General features: G+C 41.3%; 2 protein-coding genes across 2 annotated transcripts; both read right to left on the bottom strand.

Moving 5' to 3' along the window:
- Positions 1–798: 798 nt before the first annotated feature.
- Positions 799–9,589, bottom strand: ahcy (adenosylhomocysteinase). The gene is made up of 11 exons (XM_089009651.1): positions 9,434–9,589; positions 7,255–7,445; positions 6,319–6,394; positions 5,761–5,913; positions 5,368–5,480; positions 5,068–5,275; positions 3,949–4,036; positions 3,637–3,754; positions 2,848–2,970; positions 2,043–2,114; positions 799–1,231 (listed from the first exon to the last, which is right to left on the bottom strand). The coding sequence occupies exons 1-11, from the start codon at positions 9,459–9,461 to the stop codon at positions 1,100–1,102; spliced, it is 1,302 nt and encodes a 433-aa protein (XP_088865777.1). The 5' UTR covers positions 9,462–9,589; the 3' UTR covers positions 799–1,099.
- A 3,138-nt stretch (positions 9,590–12,727) lies between these two features.
- Positions 12,728–16,386, bottom strand: chmp4ba (charged multivesicular body protein 4Ba). Its single transcript, XM_089009653.1, has 5 exons — positions 16,036–16,386; positions 14,812–14,989; positions 14,525–14,639; positions 14,304–14,430; positions 12,728–13,285 (listed from the first exon to the last, which is right to left on the bottom strand). Exons 1-5 carry the CDS (start codon positions 16,223–16,225, stop codon positions 13,221–13,223), a joined length of 675 nt encoding a protein of 224 aa, XP_088865779.1. The 5' UTR covers positions 16,226–16,386; the 3' UTR covers positions 12,728–13,220.
- Between the last annotated feature and the right edge of the window lie 787 nt (positions 16,387–17,173).

The raw sequence follows: 17,173 nt of genomic DNA on the forward strand, positions 1-17,173 counted from the left end.
GGACATATAGCGTGACGTCATCCGGGGGCGGACTTTAAACGGAAGATTCTCTGCCATCTTTTAAAGGATAACCGACGTCTCCGGACAAGTTGTGTCCATAATTTGTAAAATGGCCTCAAATGACTTCTACTGAGTGTATTTTACAAAGATTCCACCGCATATAGCTAGATTTGACCTTTCAAGACTCGCGCTGAATATTCCGCAAGTCTTGTTTTTGAGTTGCGGTGACGAGTCCTCACGTTACGTCACTGAAGGAACGCCCATGACCGAAAAAAAAGACACATTGTAGCAGTCCTTCCATCACGTCAATGTATTTTGCTGTACTTGTTTGGTCTGAAAACCTGGTGCTGCACCAAAAAGAGGCAGAAGAGGGTGACAAAGCTCAGTGTAAGGAATTTATCAGCCTGTGGAAACAGGCTGATTAATTCATCACAGGAGCTTGGAAGCCATTTTCTGCCTCTTTTTGGGTGATACATTTTCATCCAATGTTGCCTCAAAATGGCACGGAATAAATTCTTTAATCAATTGCAAACAAGACGTCTTAGCGTGACGTCACAAACTGGGGGCGGGACTTTCTGAAAATGCCCAATTCGCAGCTCAATTTTTTTTGCAGATTTTGGACACTTGAAGTCATTTTTATTAGTGTTTTGCATTTGACTAAAATATCATACTGCGTGTTTTGGGTATTTTAGATGCTATAAAACGTTTTTCTGATGTCAGATAGGAAACAAAAAAGTGACGTTGGTTGTCTTTTAAGGCAAATCTAATGTGCAGTCAACCTCGGTGGTGAATACAAAAGTCAGTCCCCTTGTTTATTGTTGATAATCATCAGCGACATCGCAAGGAGGGGCCGTTCTCTAGGCAAATAAAATTCATTACAGTCGATGATTAAAGCCTCGGCAGGAATCCGCTCATCCATCCTCAAGTGTTGGTTTTAGTGAACGCTAAGTGCTAAGTGGAAAAAGGCCACAGCAAGTGCTGAGCTAGCTAAAAATGCTAATGGTCCATAGGGGGCGGGGGGAAGGGTTCATTAGATTCCATTAGGGAGCGCAAACCACAGCAGAGGAGTTAAAAGCGATGGCCGACTTGTACGCGGGGATCAGTAGCGGTAGTGGTCGGGCTTGAAGGGTCCTTCTTTTGGGAGGCCCAAATAATTGGCCTGTTTGTCAGTCAGCTTGGTCAGTTTCACGCCCAACTTGTCCAGGTGGGATGCCGCCACCTGCTCGTCCAGCTGTCAGCAGACACAAACCAGAAAATACACATTACCTTTCAAATCAAAGACAAAATGACAACACATAAATAAACATCAAAATCTAAAAAAAAAAATGAGAGGCGGGGAGACAGATACAGTGATTCCTTGGCTTACGAACTTAATTGGTTCTCAGACAGAGTGTGTAAGGCAAAAAGTGTGTATCCCAAAAATTAATTTCCCATAGGAAACCGTTAAAATGAGAATAATCCGTTCCCAGGTCCCTATAAAACATCATTTTCTACTTTCCTAAGCCTTAAAACTACACATAGTATACCTTATTTTATGTATAATAAATGTGCTATGGTATTATAATAAAAGAAATCAACTGTACTGTTTAATAAAGTCATTTTATTGACCTTTGTGATGGTCGTTGATGGCTTGATGGAATGGAGTGGCCGGTTTCATCAGCATTAAAGACTTGATGAGGAACGTAGCCTTCTTCTTTCACCATCTTGAGGAATGATCCCTTGTAGGTGCTTTCTCTGCCATCATTTTACCTTGTTCCTCATCAATTGTGTTCTGTTTAGCTGGCTTGATAGCTTTTTGCATCAAGTGTACAGATTGCTAGTGCGGGTTATTTGTGGAGCCTGATTGATGGGAATTTTCGGCTGCCATTTTCTTTTTAGGAGACCGTTCGTAAACCGAAAAGTTCGTAAGGCAAGGGCTTTGTAAACCGAGGTATGACTGTACACCATTCCAAAATAAAAAAATAACAGACTAAATTTGCAGTTTGTTACTTTTCCAAACAACGTGACTCGAGAACATTGCATAGTATGAAATGCAATCGGACCTTTTTGGGGAGGAAGTAGACGCCCACTGGATATTTGTCAGTGTTAGTCCACAGTTCGATCTGAGCCAGAACCTGAAACACAAATATTAGCAATGTAAGAATACATACAGCTCATTTTCATCTATTAAGGTTTTGTTTTTACTTTACTTTATGTTACTTCCGGGTTGAGTGAACGCTGGTGCGTGTGGCTGCCGCTGCTCACCCGCAGAAAAAAAATATCCTGTGACTGTAAAGTGTCCTTGCGAGTTTTGAAAGGCGCTTAAAAATGAAAAGTCTTATTATTTTCCCATTTGTCACATTTAAAAAACTCTTTTTACTATTCTAGTTATACTATATATATATATTCTCTCAGCTCCTCTTCCTTTCCTCACTTTGCTGCTGTGAAATGTAAATTTCTCCACTGTGAGACTAATAAAGGCAAATCCAATCTATCTTTGTGTGCCCCCTCCCCCGCCCGTCTCAGCATGATAAGGGACAGGGCTTCCAGCTGCTCTGCCCCCAAACTCTGGAACTCACTTCCTCCCAACATTGGTCACATGGATTCTCTTCTTCCCACCTTCAAATGCCATTTCAAAAGCCACACATTTCAAATCGCATTTTCTGCGTAGCACTTTTTCTAGTTTCTATTTATCATTGTATTTTATTTATTGTGTTCTATTTGTGATCGTATTTTATTTATGATAGTACCTATGCTTGTCTGTGACTGTAAAGTGTCCTTGAGAGCTTTGAAAGGCGCTTCAAGTGAAGGTTGTTATTCTTATTTATGGTTATTAAATGAGCCTCATTTGACAGCGTGGTAAGGCACCTGATTGGTGAAAGAGTTGCTCATGACAAAGGAGGGGTGTCCCATAGCGCAGCCCAAATTCACCAGCCTGCCCTCGGCCAGCACGATGATGTGGCGCCCGCTCTTCATTCGGTAGCGGTCAACCTGCAGTGGCCGGCACAAAAAGAAGCACATTAGATGCATTCAAAACGTCAAATGTCAACAAACAAATGGCTTAGAAATAAAATGTATGATGATGATGACTCAAAGTGTCCCAAAACTGCCACAAAATGAGCTCGGAACTGGACAGATTCAAAAAGCCCCGCCCCCTTGTTCGTGACATCAGGTCAGGAAACTCAGTCACAAACTGCCTTGCTCCAGAATCAAAACAATGACTTCAGAGAGTTTAGATTCAGAGAAGATCCTTTCTTGTTACTCATCCAGTTATGAATATGATTCAAATAGTTCTGAAGAGGAAAGCATACATGTTTGCAATCGATTCAAGAAGTCCTTCCGTATCCATTCGAGGCGTCAGTGTAGCGCCCAGAAATAGCACAAGATGGCGCACAAGCTACGTTGGAAATGGCCTGATTTTTCCGCTGGGAATTTGTGTCTATTTACACCTCCTTTATGCGTGTTAGCGCAATTGGCTGCGACACAACGATTCGCCATCGCGTTTTATTCGGGGTGTCCTTTAAAAGTCATTATGCACCTTGGCCACCGGGGGCAATATAAAAACATTTTAGATACACACTCGGAGCTTATTTCCCCCCCATGATGAATTCTTTACAGATGCTAAAGAATCAAAGTGCATTATTCTTTTTGTTTTACCTGCGGCTTGATGTTGATCTTCTCCACGGCGTTCGCATTAAGCCAGCTCATGTCGATCTCGCAGTCAAAATGTCCGATGTTGCACACTATGGCGTCATCCTTCATGGTCTCAAAATGACTGTCGAAAAACGATCACAATTGATGTTGCGGATGCTCAGGATGCGTCACCACGTTGCACCGGCTGGACTGAGTTTGTAGCACTCATGTGCGTATGGGAGTGGACGCGTTCCCCATTTTTTTTCTTCATAACATTGATACAAAAATAAAGACAATAAATAAGTACAAATAAAAGCCGATTGCGGCACCACCTACTGCGCCTGGATGATGCCCTCACAGCCAGTTGTGGTGACAAAGATGTTTCCTTCTTGGCAGGCTTCGTCCATGGTGGTCACCTCATAGCCTGCAACGTACAACGTGTGCACAACCTCGGATCAAAACAAAAACTTTTGCGATATCAGCTACAAGGGTGTCCAAAGAAAACATCATTTATTTTCAACATTGTGACTTATAATTTCAATTCAGAGAAAAAGATTTTAATAAAAATAATAATAGTAATACTACTACGAATACTACTACTAATAACAATAATATTAATACTAATAACAAGAATAATATTAATACTAACAACAATAACAATATTAATAATAATAATAGCTCATGTATTTTGTTTTTCAACTTTAATTCCTTTCATCACTTTGCTGCTGTAAAATGTAAATTTCTCCACTGCGAGACTAATAAAGGCAAATCCAATCCAATAATATAATAATAATAATACTACATTTCATTTCTAAGCGCCTTTCAAAACTCTCAAGGTCACTTTACAGTCACGTAAATTTTTTTTGTGTGGGTGAGCAGCGGCAGGCATTCGCGCCAGCGTTCACTCATTCACTACCAGACAATGTGCAAATTTGTGTCCACTCCAGTGCCAGGGTTTTTGTCATTTTCACTCAAATTGCAGGACCCATAGAATATTGAGTTTTAGGACTATTCAATATAGCGTTAGAAAACTGAGACTCTCTTCGTTCATCCGAAGAAGAGTTAATTCCTATGTTATATGGGTCTGGAGTTATATGACCTTGAAATGGGGGCGGCTGTACAAAATACAATACATACATATTGATTTATATAGTACTTTAACAACAGTTGAAGCTGTAACAACGCGCTTACATGGAAAACAGGCAAATGATGCCCCCTTGTGGAAGGGAAAGACATTGCCAGAGGTCTGACCAGCGCTTTTCTCGGCAAAATCCTTTGTAAGAAAAACCAAAACCTGAACAAATTTGGGAATGGCGCTCCTCGTCATGCTTTTCAATTCCCAAATAAATTCGGGAATGGCAGTGAATGAGTTAAAAAAAAAACGACTGAAATAGAAGTGGAAAAAAAAAAAAAAAACATTGATTGTACGATTTATTTTGATCTGTAAGCGCTCACCCTCCATGGCCGCCTGCAAGGCGTTGATGGGGTCGATCTCCGTGACGATGACGCGGGCACCGAAGGCGCGCAGCGCCTGAACGCAGCCTTTGCCCACGTCGCCGTAGCCCGCCACGACCGCCACCTTGCCGGCGATCATCACGTCGGTGGCGCGCTTGATGCCGTCGATCAGACTCTCGCGGCAGCCGTACAAGTTGTCAAATTTGCTCTGAAAATCAAGAAAGGCACACGGCGCAGAGCTAAGAGACAATTTAGGCGCAAATTCAAACGTTTTAAGAGACACGCTGTGGTGTTTATTACCTTGGTGACAGAGTCATTGACATTGATGGCGGGCACCTTGAGCTCTCCCTTCTTCATCATCTTGTACAGGTTGTGGACGCCGGTGGTGGTCTCCTCGGAAAGGCCGCGGATGCCTGGTGGAAGCAGTGACGCTTAAAGGACAACCGACACCATTTTTGGCTTTCCTAACTGACATCAGAAGAACGTTTGATAGCATCTAAAATACCCAAACACGCAGTATGATATTTTTAGTCAAATGAAAAACACCAATCAAAATGACTGGAAGTGTGCTCAAACTGCAAAAAAATTGAAACCGGATAGCAAAGTTATGAAAGGCAGAAGAAAGGAAAGAAAGAAGTAGAAAAACAAAACACGGCAGGCACTCTCGCGGCGCAAATATTTTCCCAAACTTACCTTGGAGCAGCTTGGGGTACTTGGTGTGGACCAGGTTGGTGAGGTCTCCGCCGTCATCCAGGATCATGTTGAGAGGTTGTCCGCCTTTGAAGTAGATGGTCTGCTCGATGCACCACATGTACTCCTCGTCCGTCTCGCCCTTCCACGCGTACACTGCGTGGGAGCCACGTAGAAAAATGGGTCAAAAGTATCAACGTAGACATTGATACTTATCGTTTTATATATATATATATATATAGTGGGGCCTCGATTTACGAACGTTAAGTTTATGAAAATTAAACCTTTTCGGGACACTTTATTATACATTGCAGTGTATTTTTTTCATTACAATACATTAGCACATTTATTATACATAGAATAAGGTATATTGTGTGTAGTTTTAAGGCTTATTTAGTTGAAAATTATATTTTATGGACGGATTATTGTCATTTTAATGGTTTCCTATGGGAAATTATGTTTTAGGATACACACTTTTCGCCTTACACACTGTCTGGGAAGTTCGTAAGCCAAGGCCCCACTGTATGTATATATTTTTAGGCAGGGTGAGAGGGAGGTTACCAGGGACGCCGGTTTTGGCGATGGCGGACGCGGCGTGGTCCTGAGTGGAGAAGATGTTACAACTGGACCACTGAACCTGCAGGTAAAAAAAAAAAAAAAAACTTAGGACGAGAATCAAGTCATGTCAGATGGAGAAAAAAAAAAAAAAAAGTGATGTGTATGCAGTGTCTGAAAGTCATAAGAAAAAGTTAGCGGACACCAGGGCAGACAACTCTGAAAAGTTGCCTGCCCCATTTTTCACAACTTGAAACACAATTAGACGACTAATCGCAAAAACAAAAAAACATTGTTGCAAAGTATTAAAGATTTTTTTTCTTAATGATGTACCTACCACAAATGCTTCCTTGCTTAATTTATGGTAAATATCCCTTGCTGATGATTTTGCTGCAGTTGTCGTTTGTCCATAAACTGTTCGGCATGTTGCACAATGCAATGTTTGCGTTGCGTCGTCTGCAACAAGCCACGTGAACTCCTCTGTCCACCATGCTTTATTAAAAATCATACAATGAATTTCTAAGCGCCTTTCAAAACTCTCAAGGACACTTTCTAGTCACGGGATAATGTACGTTTACGTTTTGTAGCGTGATAAATGTTGCTAGCTTCTTTTGAATCTTTCTTCTGGGGCTTCGGTTCTGTGCATCTACTTTGGAAAATGAGATGCAAATGCGCGACCTTATAACGAACAGGAAAGCGCGGAAGCACGGAGCAGGCTTCTGATTGGCTGCCGTGCCGAGTATGCAAATTGACAAACGGAGCGAAATTGTACACCCGACGTAAAAGTTGCATGCCGCGGGCGTCCGGGCAGACGTTATTTCAGACACTGGTGTATATTCATTTTCACGCAATGCCTCAAGGGGCAAAACGTGTATGCAAATGGCGAGCGCGGACATGCAGATTCCAAAGGCTCAGACGTAGAAGAGGAATGGAATGAGAGACCTCGGCTCCGAGAGCGGTGAGCGTCTCGATGAGCACGGCCGTCTGAAGCGTCATGTGAAGGCATCCGGCGATGCGGGCGCCCTTCAGAGGCTTGGAGGAGCTGTACAGCTCCCTCATCTTCATCAGGCCCGGCATCTCGTTCTCGGCGATGTCGATGGCCTTGCGCCCCCACTCGGCCAGGCTGATGTCAGCTGTGGAACAGGGCGCAAGTCAGTGTCCCAAAACTGCGTCAAAATGACCCCGGAAATGGCAACTTTCAGAAGATCCCGCCCCCTTGTTCCATGATGCTTTCTTGTTACTCATCCAGCGAACAAATCAGCCCATTTCCAATAGAGCCATCTTATGCATTTTCTGGGACGCTACATTGGAGTTGAGACAGCTCGAATTGATACGGAAGGACTTCTTTCATCGATTGCAAACATTTATGCTTTCCTCTTCAGAACTATTTGAATCATATTCATAACAAGAAAGCATCTTCTCCGAATCCGAACTCTCTAAAGCCATTGTTTTGATTCTGGAGCAAGGCAGTTTGTGAAGGAGTATCCTGGCGTGATGTCACGAACAAGGGGGCGGGACTTTCTGAATCTCAACAGTTTTCAAGCTCATTTTGTGGCAGTTTTGGGACACTTGAAGTGATTTTTATTGGTGTTTTGAATTTGACTAAAAATATCAGCCTGCGTGTTTTGGCTATTTTAGATGCTCTAAAACGTTTTTCTGATGCCAGTTAGGAAACAAAAAAATTGGTGTCGGTTGTCCTTTAAAAAAATGCTCATTTCCCCACCCAAATTATTTAACGAAATAGTGCAGAGGCTGAAATTCAGACGACGAGACAATTTCAAGACAAAGAAGGTCTCCAAAAGATGAATCGATTCCCAACAAGCGAAATATTGTTGATAAATCATGCTGCTCTGCAACCAGTAAGGAAATGGAAAAATTTTTCAAGGTCTGGAAAACATAAGTGACAGATTGACAGGCAGTAAATAAATCACGAGAAGGGCTGCTGGACGCATGGACCAAAGTTGTCTTGACGGAAGTGTTGACTTTGACCCTTTGCTCTTATCTGACTGCATGTTGTTGAGCAATGCACATTTTCACCTAACTTGGCATATTTGACAGATTTTTGTATGCAGTCCCAATATAAGATATTGCCAGGCAGAAAGTGCAAAATGTTCAGATGCATTTACAAAGAAGGCGGCGACATTTTTGGCGCCAATTCATAAATGTGTATTCATTTATTGTAATTTGCATTTGAAAGAGTCAATTTAAACACAACCTCAGATCAAATGGCGGCAGTGGACTTATACGTAGTATTTATTTCATGACAGTTGTCAATAACGTAGAAAACAAAAACTCATGAAATATTTGCAGAAAGTACTTGTTTAAACCAATGAAATAAAAAGCTGAATGAATTTTGAAGTTGCTGTACAAAATGTAAAAAAAGTACAATATAAATATTAAAAACCCGATGTACTTCCAGCCAGAGAACGTAGAAAAAGTAGAAAAGACACATGAATTAATATCCTACATATTTATAAGCTGAATATTTTCCATTTATTGATTTTGACTTTAAAGCTTTAAATCGGTTTCCATTATTACCAACTTTAATATAATGTAAATGTATACTTGTTAATATCCTGTGTAGAAAATGAAGACAATATATTTCCGATTATTTTAATTTTTATTTGATTTTGGGGAAAGCACGAGTGGCGTTACGACAGTCTGTCGCCGTCAATCACGCCGGGAGGGAGCGTGGCGTGTTGCATCATGGGAGATGAAGTTCGCGTGTAAACTACCGGTTGCTCGCAGCCTCGTTCAAAAACTACAACACCCGGACATCAACGCTACTGTTCGCTTCGACGTCAGGACTTGTTTCAAAATCGTTCACACGCTGCAAAATGGAACAAGCAGCTGTTCCCCGAAAAATGACAACAAAATATTACTCCAACACGACATAAATACAAAAACGTTTTACAATTCAACAGACGCACCGTTTATGTTAGCGTGTAAAGAAATGAGGTCGATACAAGTGTGATTTTATAGCATACAAAGTTTTTCGGCTCTCCGAGTTATTGTACCACTTGCTCATGCTAGCGAGCTAACTATTCATAAAACACACATTGCCGCACGCGAAAATGTCGACTTAAAAAGGGCGGCGAAACAAACTAAATTCGGGACTGACCAACTTTGTAGGGAAGTTTCTCAGACATGGTTGCAAGTTTGCGTTGGTCAAGCTCAGTTGGAGGAAGTGGCAGCAGCCTGGCCGATGAGAAGGCACGGAGAGGAGGGACCCGATCACGTCGCCGTGGGTTTTATGCACGCGAACGCTTCCGAGGTATTGGCAACCACGGGGGCGTTACTTAGAGAGCGAATTGTGGTTTCCCATTGGCTAAAGGCGCACATCGCCCCAAAATAAATGTGACGTACTTGACCAGGTAGGTGGGGCAAAGTCGCTCCCGGGGATGATGCGTTCAGGTGTTGCTTGTGGATGAGACAACTAGCACGGGTGTGATAAAACAATTTGTGCTCACTTAATCCCTTTTTAAGACCATTAGACGACGTTTTTCAACGACATTTATGGCGGATGATGTTATTTTCTTTCAAGTGAGAAAATGGCCGCCCACCGACTTGGACAAAAACAGGTTAGATTATGCTGCTTCAATCATATTTAGAGATGGGTGGGTCATAAATCTTTTGAGGCTTTCCTTCAAACTCTCCTGAACCAGATTCGGAGTCTTCTGTCATTATGGGGCAAAATAATGTCATAAACCCACCTTATAAATCTTTTTAAGGACACAACTGTGGTCAGCAATCACGCCGTTAACAGCTGCTCTTCAACTCATATCTTTCAAGCTTGCCGCTGTGTCACAAAAATAAATAAAACATTCTTTAGGGGGTATTATTATTTCATGAGAAGATGATCACTGCTGGGAAAGTTTAGGATCATCAAAATCTTCAATTTAATTTCCACTCAATGCCCTTTTCTGCAATTGCATGTTTGGCCTGTTCAACGTCAAATTTGATAACAAAACAAATATTGCTCTTCACATTATAAAATGAACTATTTAAAGGACAACCAACGTCTCCGGACAAGTTGTGTCCATAATTTGTAAAATGGCTTCAAATGACTTCAACTGAGCGTATTTTACAAAGATTCCACTGCGTATAGCTATATTTTACGTTTTAAGACTCGCGCTGAATATTCCGGAAGTCTTGTTTTGGAGTTGGTGAGGTGTCCTGACGTGACATCACTGAAGGAATGCCCCTGACCGAAAAAAAACACCCCTGATGCCTCAAAATAACACAGAATAAATTCTTTAATCGATTGCAAACATGTATGCTTTCTTCTTCAGAACTATTTCAATCATTCATAACTGGATGAGTAACAAGAAAGCATCTTCTTTGAATCTGAAGCCATTGTTTTGTTTCTCGAGCAAGGCAAGACGTCTTGGGGTGACACCACGAAGAAGGGGGCGGGACCTTCTGAAACTGGCCATTTCCGGGTTCTTTTTTTTTTTTGCAGATTTTGGACACTTTTAGTCATTTTTATTGGTGTTTTGAATTTGAATAAAAATATACATGTTTTGGGTATTTTAGATGCTATAAAACGTTTTTCTGATGTCAGTTAGGAAACAAAAAAGTGATGTCGGTTGTCCTTTAAATTGTTCATGTGATTCAACCAATCAAATGTTTTTTTTTCAGGCATCACGACTGTTTTAAATAAGGGAACATTGAGAGGATAATCAGAGATCAGGCAAGCTCTAAATACGAGCTTTGATTTGAGGTGTGACTCCATGCACTGTCTTGCAATGTGATTATTGAACTCATACAACACAAATTTGATCAAATATTTTTTCATTGTAAACAAAAACATTTTCAACGTTTCAACTATTTTAGTGAATGGGTTCCATATAATGCAATTGGACCTTGAACTTGTTTATGGCAATTGGAAAGTAGACAATGTTTCACTTTGGATTGATCATTGATTGAGACACGTTTGCTGCGAATCACGATGCGGGCTACACATGTAAAGGACAACCGACGTCTCCGAACAAGTTGTGTCAATAATTTGTAAAATGGCTTCAAATGACTTCTACTGAGCGTATTTTAATAAGATTCCACCGCATATAGCTATATTCTACGTTTTAAGACTCGCGCTGAATATTCCGGAAGTCTCGTTTATGAGTTGGTGACGAGTTTGTACGTGACGTCACTGAAGGAACGCCCCTCACTGAAACAAGGCCACATTGTAGCAGTCATTCCATCACCTCAAAGCATTTTGCTGTACTTTGGTCTGAAAACGTCATGTAGGACCAAAAAGAGGCAGAAGAGGGCGACATAGCTCCATGGAAGGAATTAATCAGCCTGTGCAAACGGGCTGATTAATTACTTACACGGAGCTCTGTCGCCATTTTCTGCCTCTTTTTTGGTGCTACACCCGCCCCCCCATTTCCTCAAAATGACATGGAATAAATTCTTCAATCGATTGCAAACATATATGCTTTCTTCTTCAGAACTATTTGATTCATATTCATAACTAGATGAGTAACAAGAAAGCATATTCTTTGAATCTGAAGCCATTGTTTTGATTCTCCAGCAAGGCAAGACGTCTTGGAGTGACACCACGAACAAGGGGGCGGGACCTTCTGAAACTGGCCACTTGCGGGTTCATTTTTTTTGCAGATTTTGGACACTTGAAGTCATTTTGATTGGTGTTTTGCATTTGACTAAAAATATCATCCTGCGTGTTTTGGGTATTTTAGATGCTATCAAACGTTTTTCTGATGTCAGTTAGGAAACAAAAAAGTGACGTCGGTTGTCCTTTAAACGCACAGTCACTGATGAAAAAAAACAAACAAACACGCATACTCTTGTAAACAGTAATTTGGGGACACATCTTGCATGCTGACGTCCATTTTTGGATACATTACCAGTGTCTGAAACTCATGACAAAAAGTTAGTGGACACTCGGGCAGACAACTCTGAAAAGTTGCCTGCCCCATTTTTCACAACTTGAAACACAAAAAGACATCTAATCACCAAAAAACAACAATGTTGTGAGTATAAAGGATTTTTTTTTTAATTAAGGAAGTAACTACCCCAAATGTTCCCTTGCCTAATTTATGGTAAATGTCGCTTGCTGAAGATTTTGCTGCAGTTGTCGTTTGTCGTCATGGTGCACAATGCAATGTTTGCGTTGTGTTGTTTGCTCAGAGCTACGTGGACTCCTCTTTCTAAGCACCTTTCAAAACTTTCAAGTACACTTTTCAGTCAGGGTGTAGTCCGAAGCAGGCTTCTGATTGGCTGCCGGTGCCGAGTATGCAAATTGCCAAGCGAACGTTCGTTTGGCAATTTGCATACTCGGCACCGGCAGCCAATCAGACGCCTGTTTCGTGTTTCGGATTACATCCTGACTGAAAAGTGTACTTGAGAGTTTTGAAAGTCGCTTAGAAAGAGGAGTCCACGTGGCTTGTAGTGGTTTGCTTGTAGCATTTGCTTTATTGAATAAAACAAACATTTGATTTGGAAAAAAAAAAAAAAAACTTTTTTTTCCTTGAAGAAGTTGTACGCCCCGGGCGACGCTATTTCAAACACTTGCATTACCTATGGAGGGTGAAGACTGACATGCTAACCTCTTTTTTTTGGGTGGCTGCTTGGTCCTGTTTATTGAACAGCATAACTTGAAGCGCTAGATTATAAAAGTTCCCAACAAGTCAGGACGGGACATGAGCTTCTGTATCATTCTATTGTCCCCTAAATGTCTCTCGCTTTGTTTTCAAAACGAACAAAAGGAGGACAAATATGACGTTTTGTGGTTTTGGATTTGAACCAGCTGTGCACACAAATGAGTTCGTTGTTCACATTGATCGTTTCCACCTGAAAAGAATGCACGGTGGGAGGCCGGTATGAGTGCATACTTCACGATGGTTGTTGTCGAGTTGGAGGTATGGTGGTCCGCTTGAGTGAGTTTAGTTGGTGGCCCAGGCCTGCAGGTCGGCCATGTCCAAGTCGTCTTCCTCCTCCTTCTTCCTGGCTGGAATGCAAAAATTACAGCGCAAAGCTCAAAACACTGAACAGGTTCTCACAAGTTTGTCTCAGGGGACCTGCAAAAAAAGGGGTACTGGGTGAGGTTTATCATCAGATGAGCTCTATAGTCCAGAATTTACGGTAGTTATATGTATTTTTAAAGGACAACCGATGTCACTTTTTTGTTTCCTAACTGACATCAGAAAAAGGTTTTATAGCATCTAAAATACCCAAAACACGCAGTATGATATTTTTAGTCAAATGCAAAACACCAATAAAAATGACTTCAAGGGTCCCAAAACTGCCACAAAATTGAGGTGCGAATTGGGCATTTTCAGAAAGTCCCGCCCCCAGTTCGTGACATCACGCCAAGACGTCTTGCGTTGCTTGAGAATCAAAACAATGGCTTCAGATTCGGAGAAGATGTTTTCTTGTTACACATTCATTTATGAATATGATTCAAATCGTTCTGAAGAGGAAAGTTTGCAATCATTTAAGAATTTATTTCGTGCCATTTTGAGGCAACATTGGGGGGAAATGGATCACCCAAAAAAAGAGGCAGAAAATGGCGACCGAGCTCCTGTGAGGAATGAATCAGCCCGGTTCGACAGGCTGATAAATTTCTTATATGGAGCTTGGTCGCCCTCTTCTGGCTCTTTTTGGTGCAACATGACGTTTTCAGACCAAACAAGTATAGCAAAATCCATTGACGAGATGGAAGGACTGCTACAATGTGTCCTTTTTTTCCGGTCAGGGGCGTTCCTTCAGTGACGTCACGTATGGACTTGTCACCAACTCAAAAACAAGACTTCCGGAATATTCAGCGCGAGTCTTAAAAGGTAAAGTACAGCTATATGCGGTGGAGTTTTTGTGAAATAAGCTCAGTAGAAGTCATTTGAAGCCATTTTACAAAATTATGGACACAACTTGTCCGGAGACGTCGGTTGTCCTTTAATTTTGTTTGAGGCCAATTCAACACTGCAACATGAAATTTGGCAAGTGTGGAACATGAGCATGCCAAACACCTGGTCTGGAGGGCAACGATGTGGCCGGGACGTTGGGCAGGTTGACGTTCGGCGTTCCTTCCACGTCAAGCAGATTCCTGTCCAGCTCTTCCTGCTCCAGCTCCTCCAACTCAGCCATGAGCTCATCCTGAGGAAACACGTCGTTGTGTGTCAAGTTGGGTGGGGTGGGGGGTAAAAAAATAAAACGTCATCACGGCAGAAAGCTGATGCAACACTCGTACCTCGTCCACTTGATCGCCGAAACTGATGGGATTAGAAATGACGTCTGTGATTTCCTGCGCCAGCTCCTGCTGCTCCATGATGTCCGACATCAGATCATCCACGCTGTCGACGTTCCTGCCGTCCAAAAACGTGCACAACACAAAAAATGGTTTTTATTTCCCTTCGCAAAAATGTACCGACTGTCAAAATATGAATTTTAAAATGAGGACAGATTATAAATCCACATTTTTTGTACATGCCCATCAAACATTTTTGTTTGGTTTTATTTGTGTGCACGTTCTCTCACAGCTCTTTGTGTGCTGCCTTCATGGCCTTGGCGGCGAAGCCCATGTTCTTCAGCACTTCCGTGTTGGTGTTGGCGTTCTCCAGCGCTTCGCGTTGGAACTCGATGGTGGACAGCGTGCCGTCGATCTGCTCCAGCTGCTTGCTGTAGCGTTTTTTCCTCTTCAGGGCCTGCAGTGCCGCTGCCGGGATGAAATGCAATTCAAGATTAGGCTGATTCTTTAGTTATGATGATGATGTTTACAAAGGAAGTTTAGAAATGAATGAATTATTATTATGCTAACAATACGACTACTAATCCATCCATCCATTTTCCAGAGCGCTTTATGGATGGATGGATAATAATAATAATAATAATAATCACACTAATACTACTAAAAATAATACCACTAATACGACTACTACTACACTAATACTACTACTAACACTAATATTAATACTACTGCTACTAACACTGATACGACTAATACTACTACTACTACTCACAATAATACTACTAATAGTACTACTACTAACACTAATACTACTACTATTCACAATACTACTACTAATACAACTACTACTAACAATAATACCATTATTACTAACAATACTACTACTACTAGTCCTACTACCACTAACAATAATAATACTACTACTAACAATAATACCACTAAAAATATCATACTGCGTGTTTTGGGTATTTTAGATGCTATAAAACATTTTTCTGATGTCAGTTCGAAAACAAAAAAGTGACGTCGGTTGTCCTTTAAAAGTGTTAAAAAACAGTTTAAATTAATCAACCAAAAAGAGATTAATCGAGTCATAAAATAATGTCGATTTATAGCCCGCATCAATAATTATTTTAATAAGTGAATGTTTAGAGAGCTTGTGAAACTTCTTGTCCAAACTGTCAAACTTTCAACCTCTCAAAAAAACGTTTTCTGTAGTCCTCAGTGATTGCGTAACGACTGATCTTTGTGTTGATTGAAAAGAAGACATTTGCAATTATCGTCTCACTTGAGTATCTCACAATGATCATTATTTTTTCATCCAATTCGTATCCAGTTTTTATTCACGTAAAGCGCGAGTATATTCAGTAAAATGCAACGTGAGAACTTTGCTCATGTTTTCTTCGCTCTCCGCCGACTGTCAAGGTGGTTTAAAAATCCAGTGAGTTCGCGTGCTAACGAGGTGATGAACGAAGAAATCAAACACGAGCCATTTTTTTTGGTGCGCGGCCCCTCACCTCGCTGGTTCTTCATCCCATGCTTCTTGGCCGTCATAATTTCTTGCTGGATTTTCTTCTCGAGGAATTCCTGCTTTTTGGCCAACATCTCTTCGGTTTCTCTGAGTTTCTGAACAGCTTCCCCGGGTGTGGGCCCCTTGCCACTTTTCCCCCTGTCGCCGGTGCCGAACCACTTTACGAACAGCGACATGCTTGCGGACCCCAAAACGATTGTGTTACCAAATAAATAAAGTGAAGGTTTTACTTGACTTGTTTTCCCGTTCGTGACAAAATCTGGCCGCTCAGCTGAGCCGAGTAGAACCGAAACTGCCTCGCGTTAAGTGTCGCTCTTTTCCGTTTACTTCCGCATTTTCCATACGGGTCTCATGATAGAGTGACGTCATGGGGAGTCATGACTCGCCAGGGAGTTTCCCGCCCAAAGTGGGACAACGTCACGACTAAAACAAAAGAAATATGCATTACAAAAGGAACTTTAATGAATTAGAATGTTCATACGTCTGGAGGACTTTGAGATTTTTTGGGAGGTTCAACCCAAGATGCATTCTTCAAATTAATGCTGTCCACCTCATACTAAAATAATAATAATAATAATAATAACCAATTCAGGGTGTCCCCTGCCTCGTGCCCGAAAACAGCTGAGATAGGCTCCAGCACTCTCTGCGACCCTAATGAGGAATAAGCGGTACAGAAAATGGATGGAATAATAATACTACATTTTATTTTATTTTAAGCGCCTTTCAAAGCTCTCAAGGACACTACAGTCACAGACAAGCATAGATACTATAATAAATGAAATACAATTACAAATAGTACACGACAAATAGAATACAATTATAAATAGAAACAAGAAAGCATCTTCTCCGAATCCGAACTCTCTGAAGCCATTGTTTTGATTCTGGAGCAAGGCAGTGTGTAACCAATAGAGACATCACAAATGAGGGGGCGGGACTTTCTGAATCTGCCCAGTTTCAAGCTCTTTTTGTGGCAGTTTTGGGACACTTTAAGTCATTTTTGTTGCCGTTTTGCATATGACTAAAAATATCAGCCTGTGTGTTTTGTTTTCTGATGTCAGTTAGGAACCAAAAAAAAAATGCTGTCGGTCGTCCTTTAAATGAAGACAAGCACCACACAACTCAAA

This window comes from Hippocampus bargibanti, linkage group LG12, assembly GCF_051943395.1.
Source record: "Hippocampus bargibanti isolate YZ-2025 linkage group LG12, ASM5194339v1, whole genome shotgun sequence".
Lineage (NCBI taxonomy): Eukaryota > Metazoa > Chordata > Actinopteri > Syngnathiformes > Syngnathidae > Hippocampus > Hippocampus bargibanti.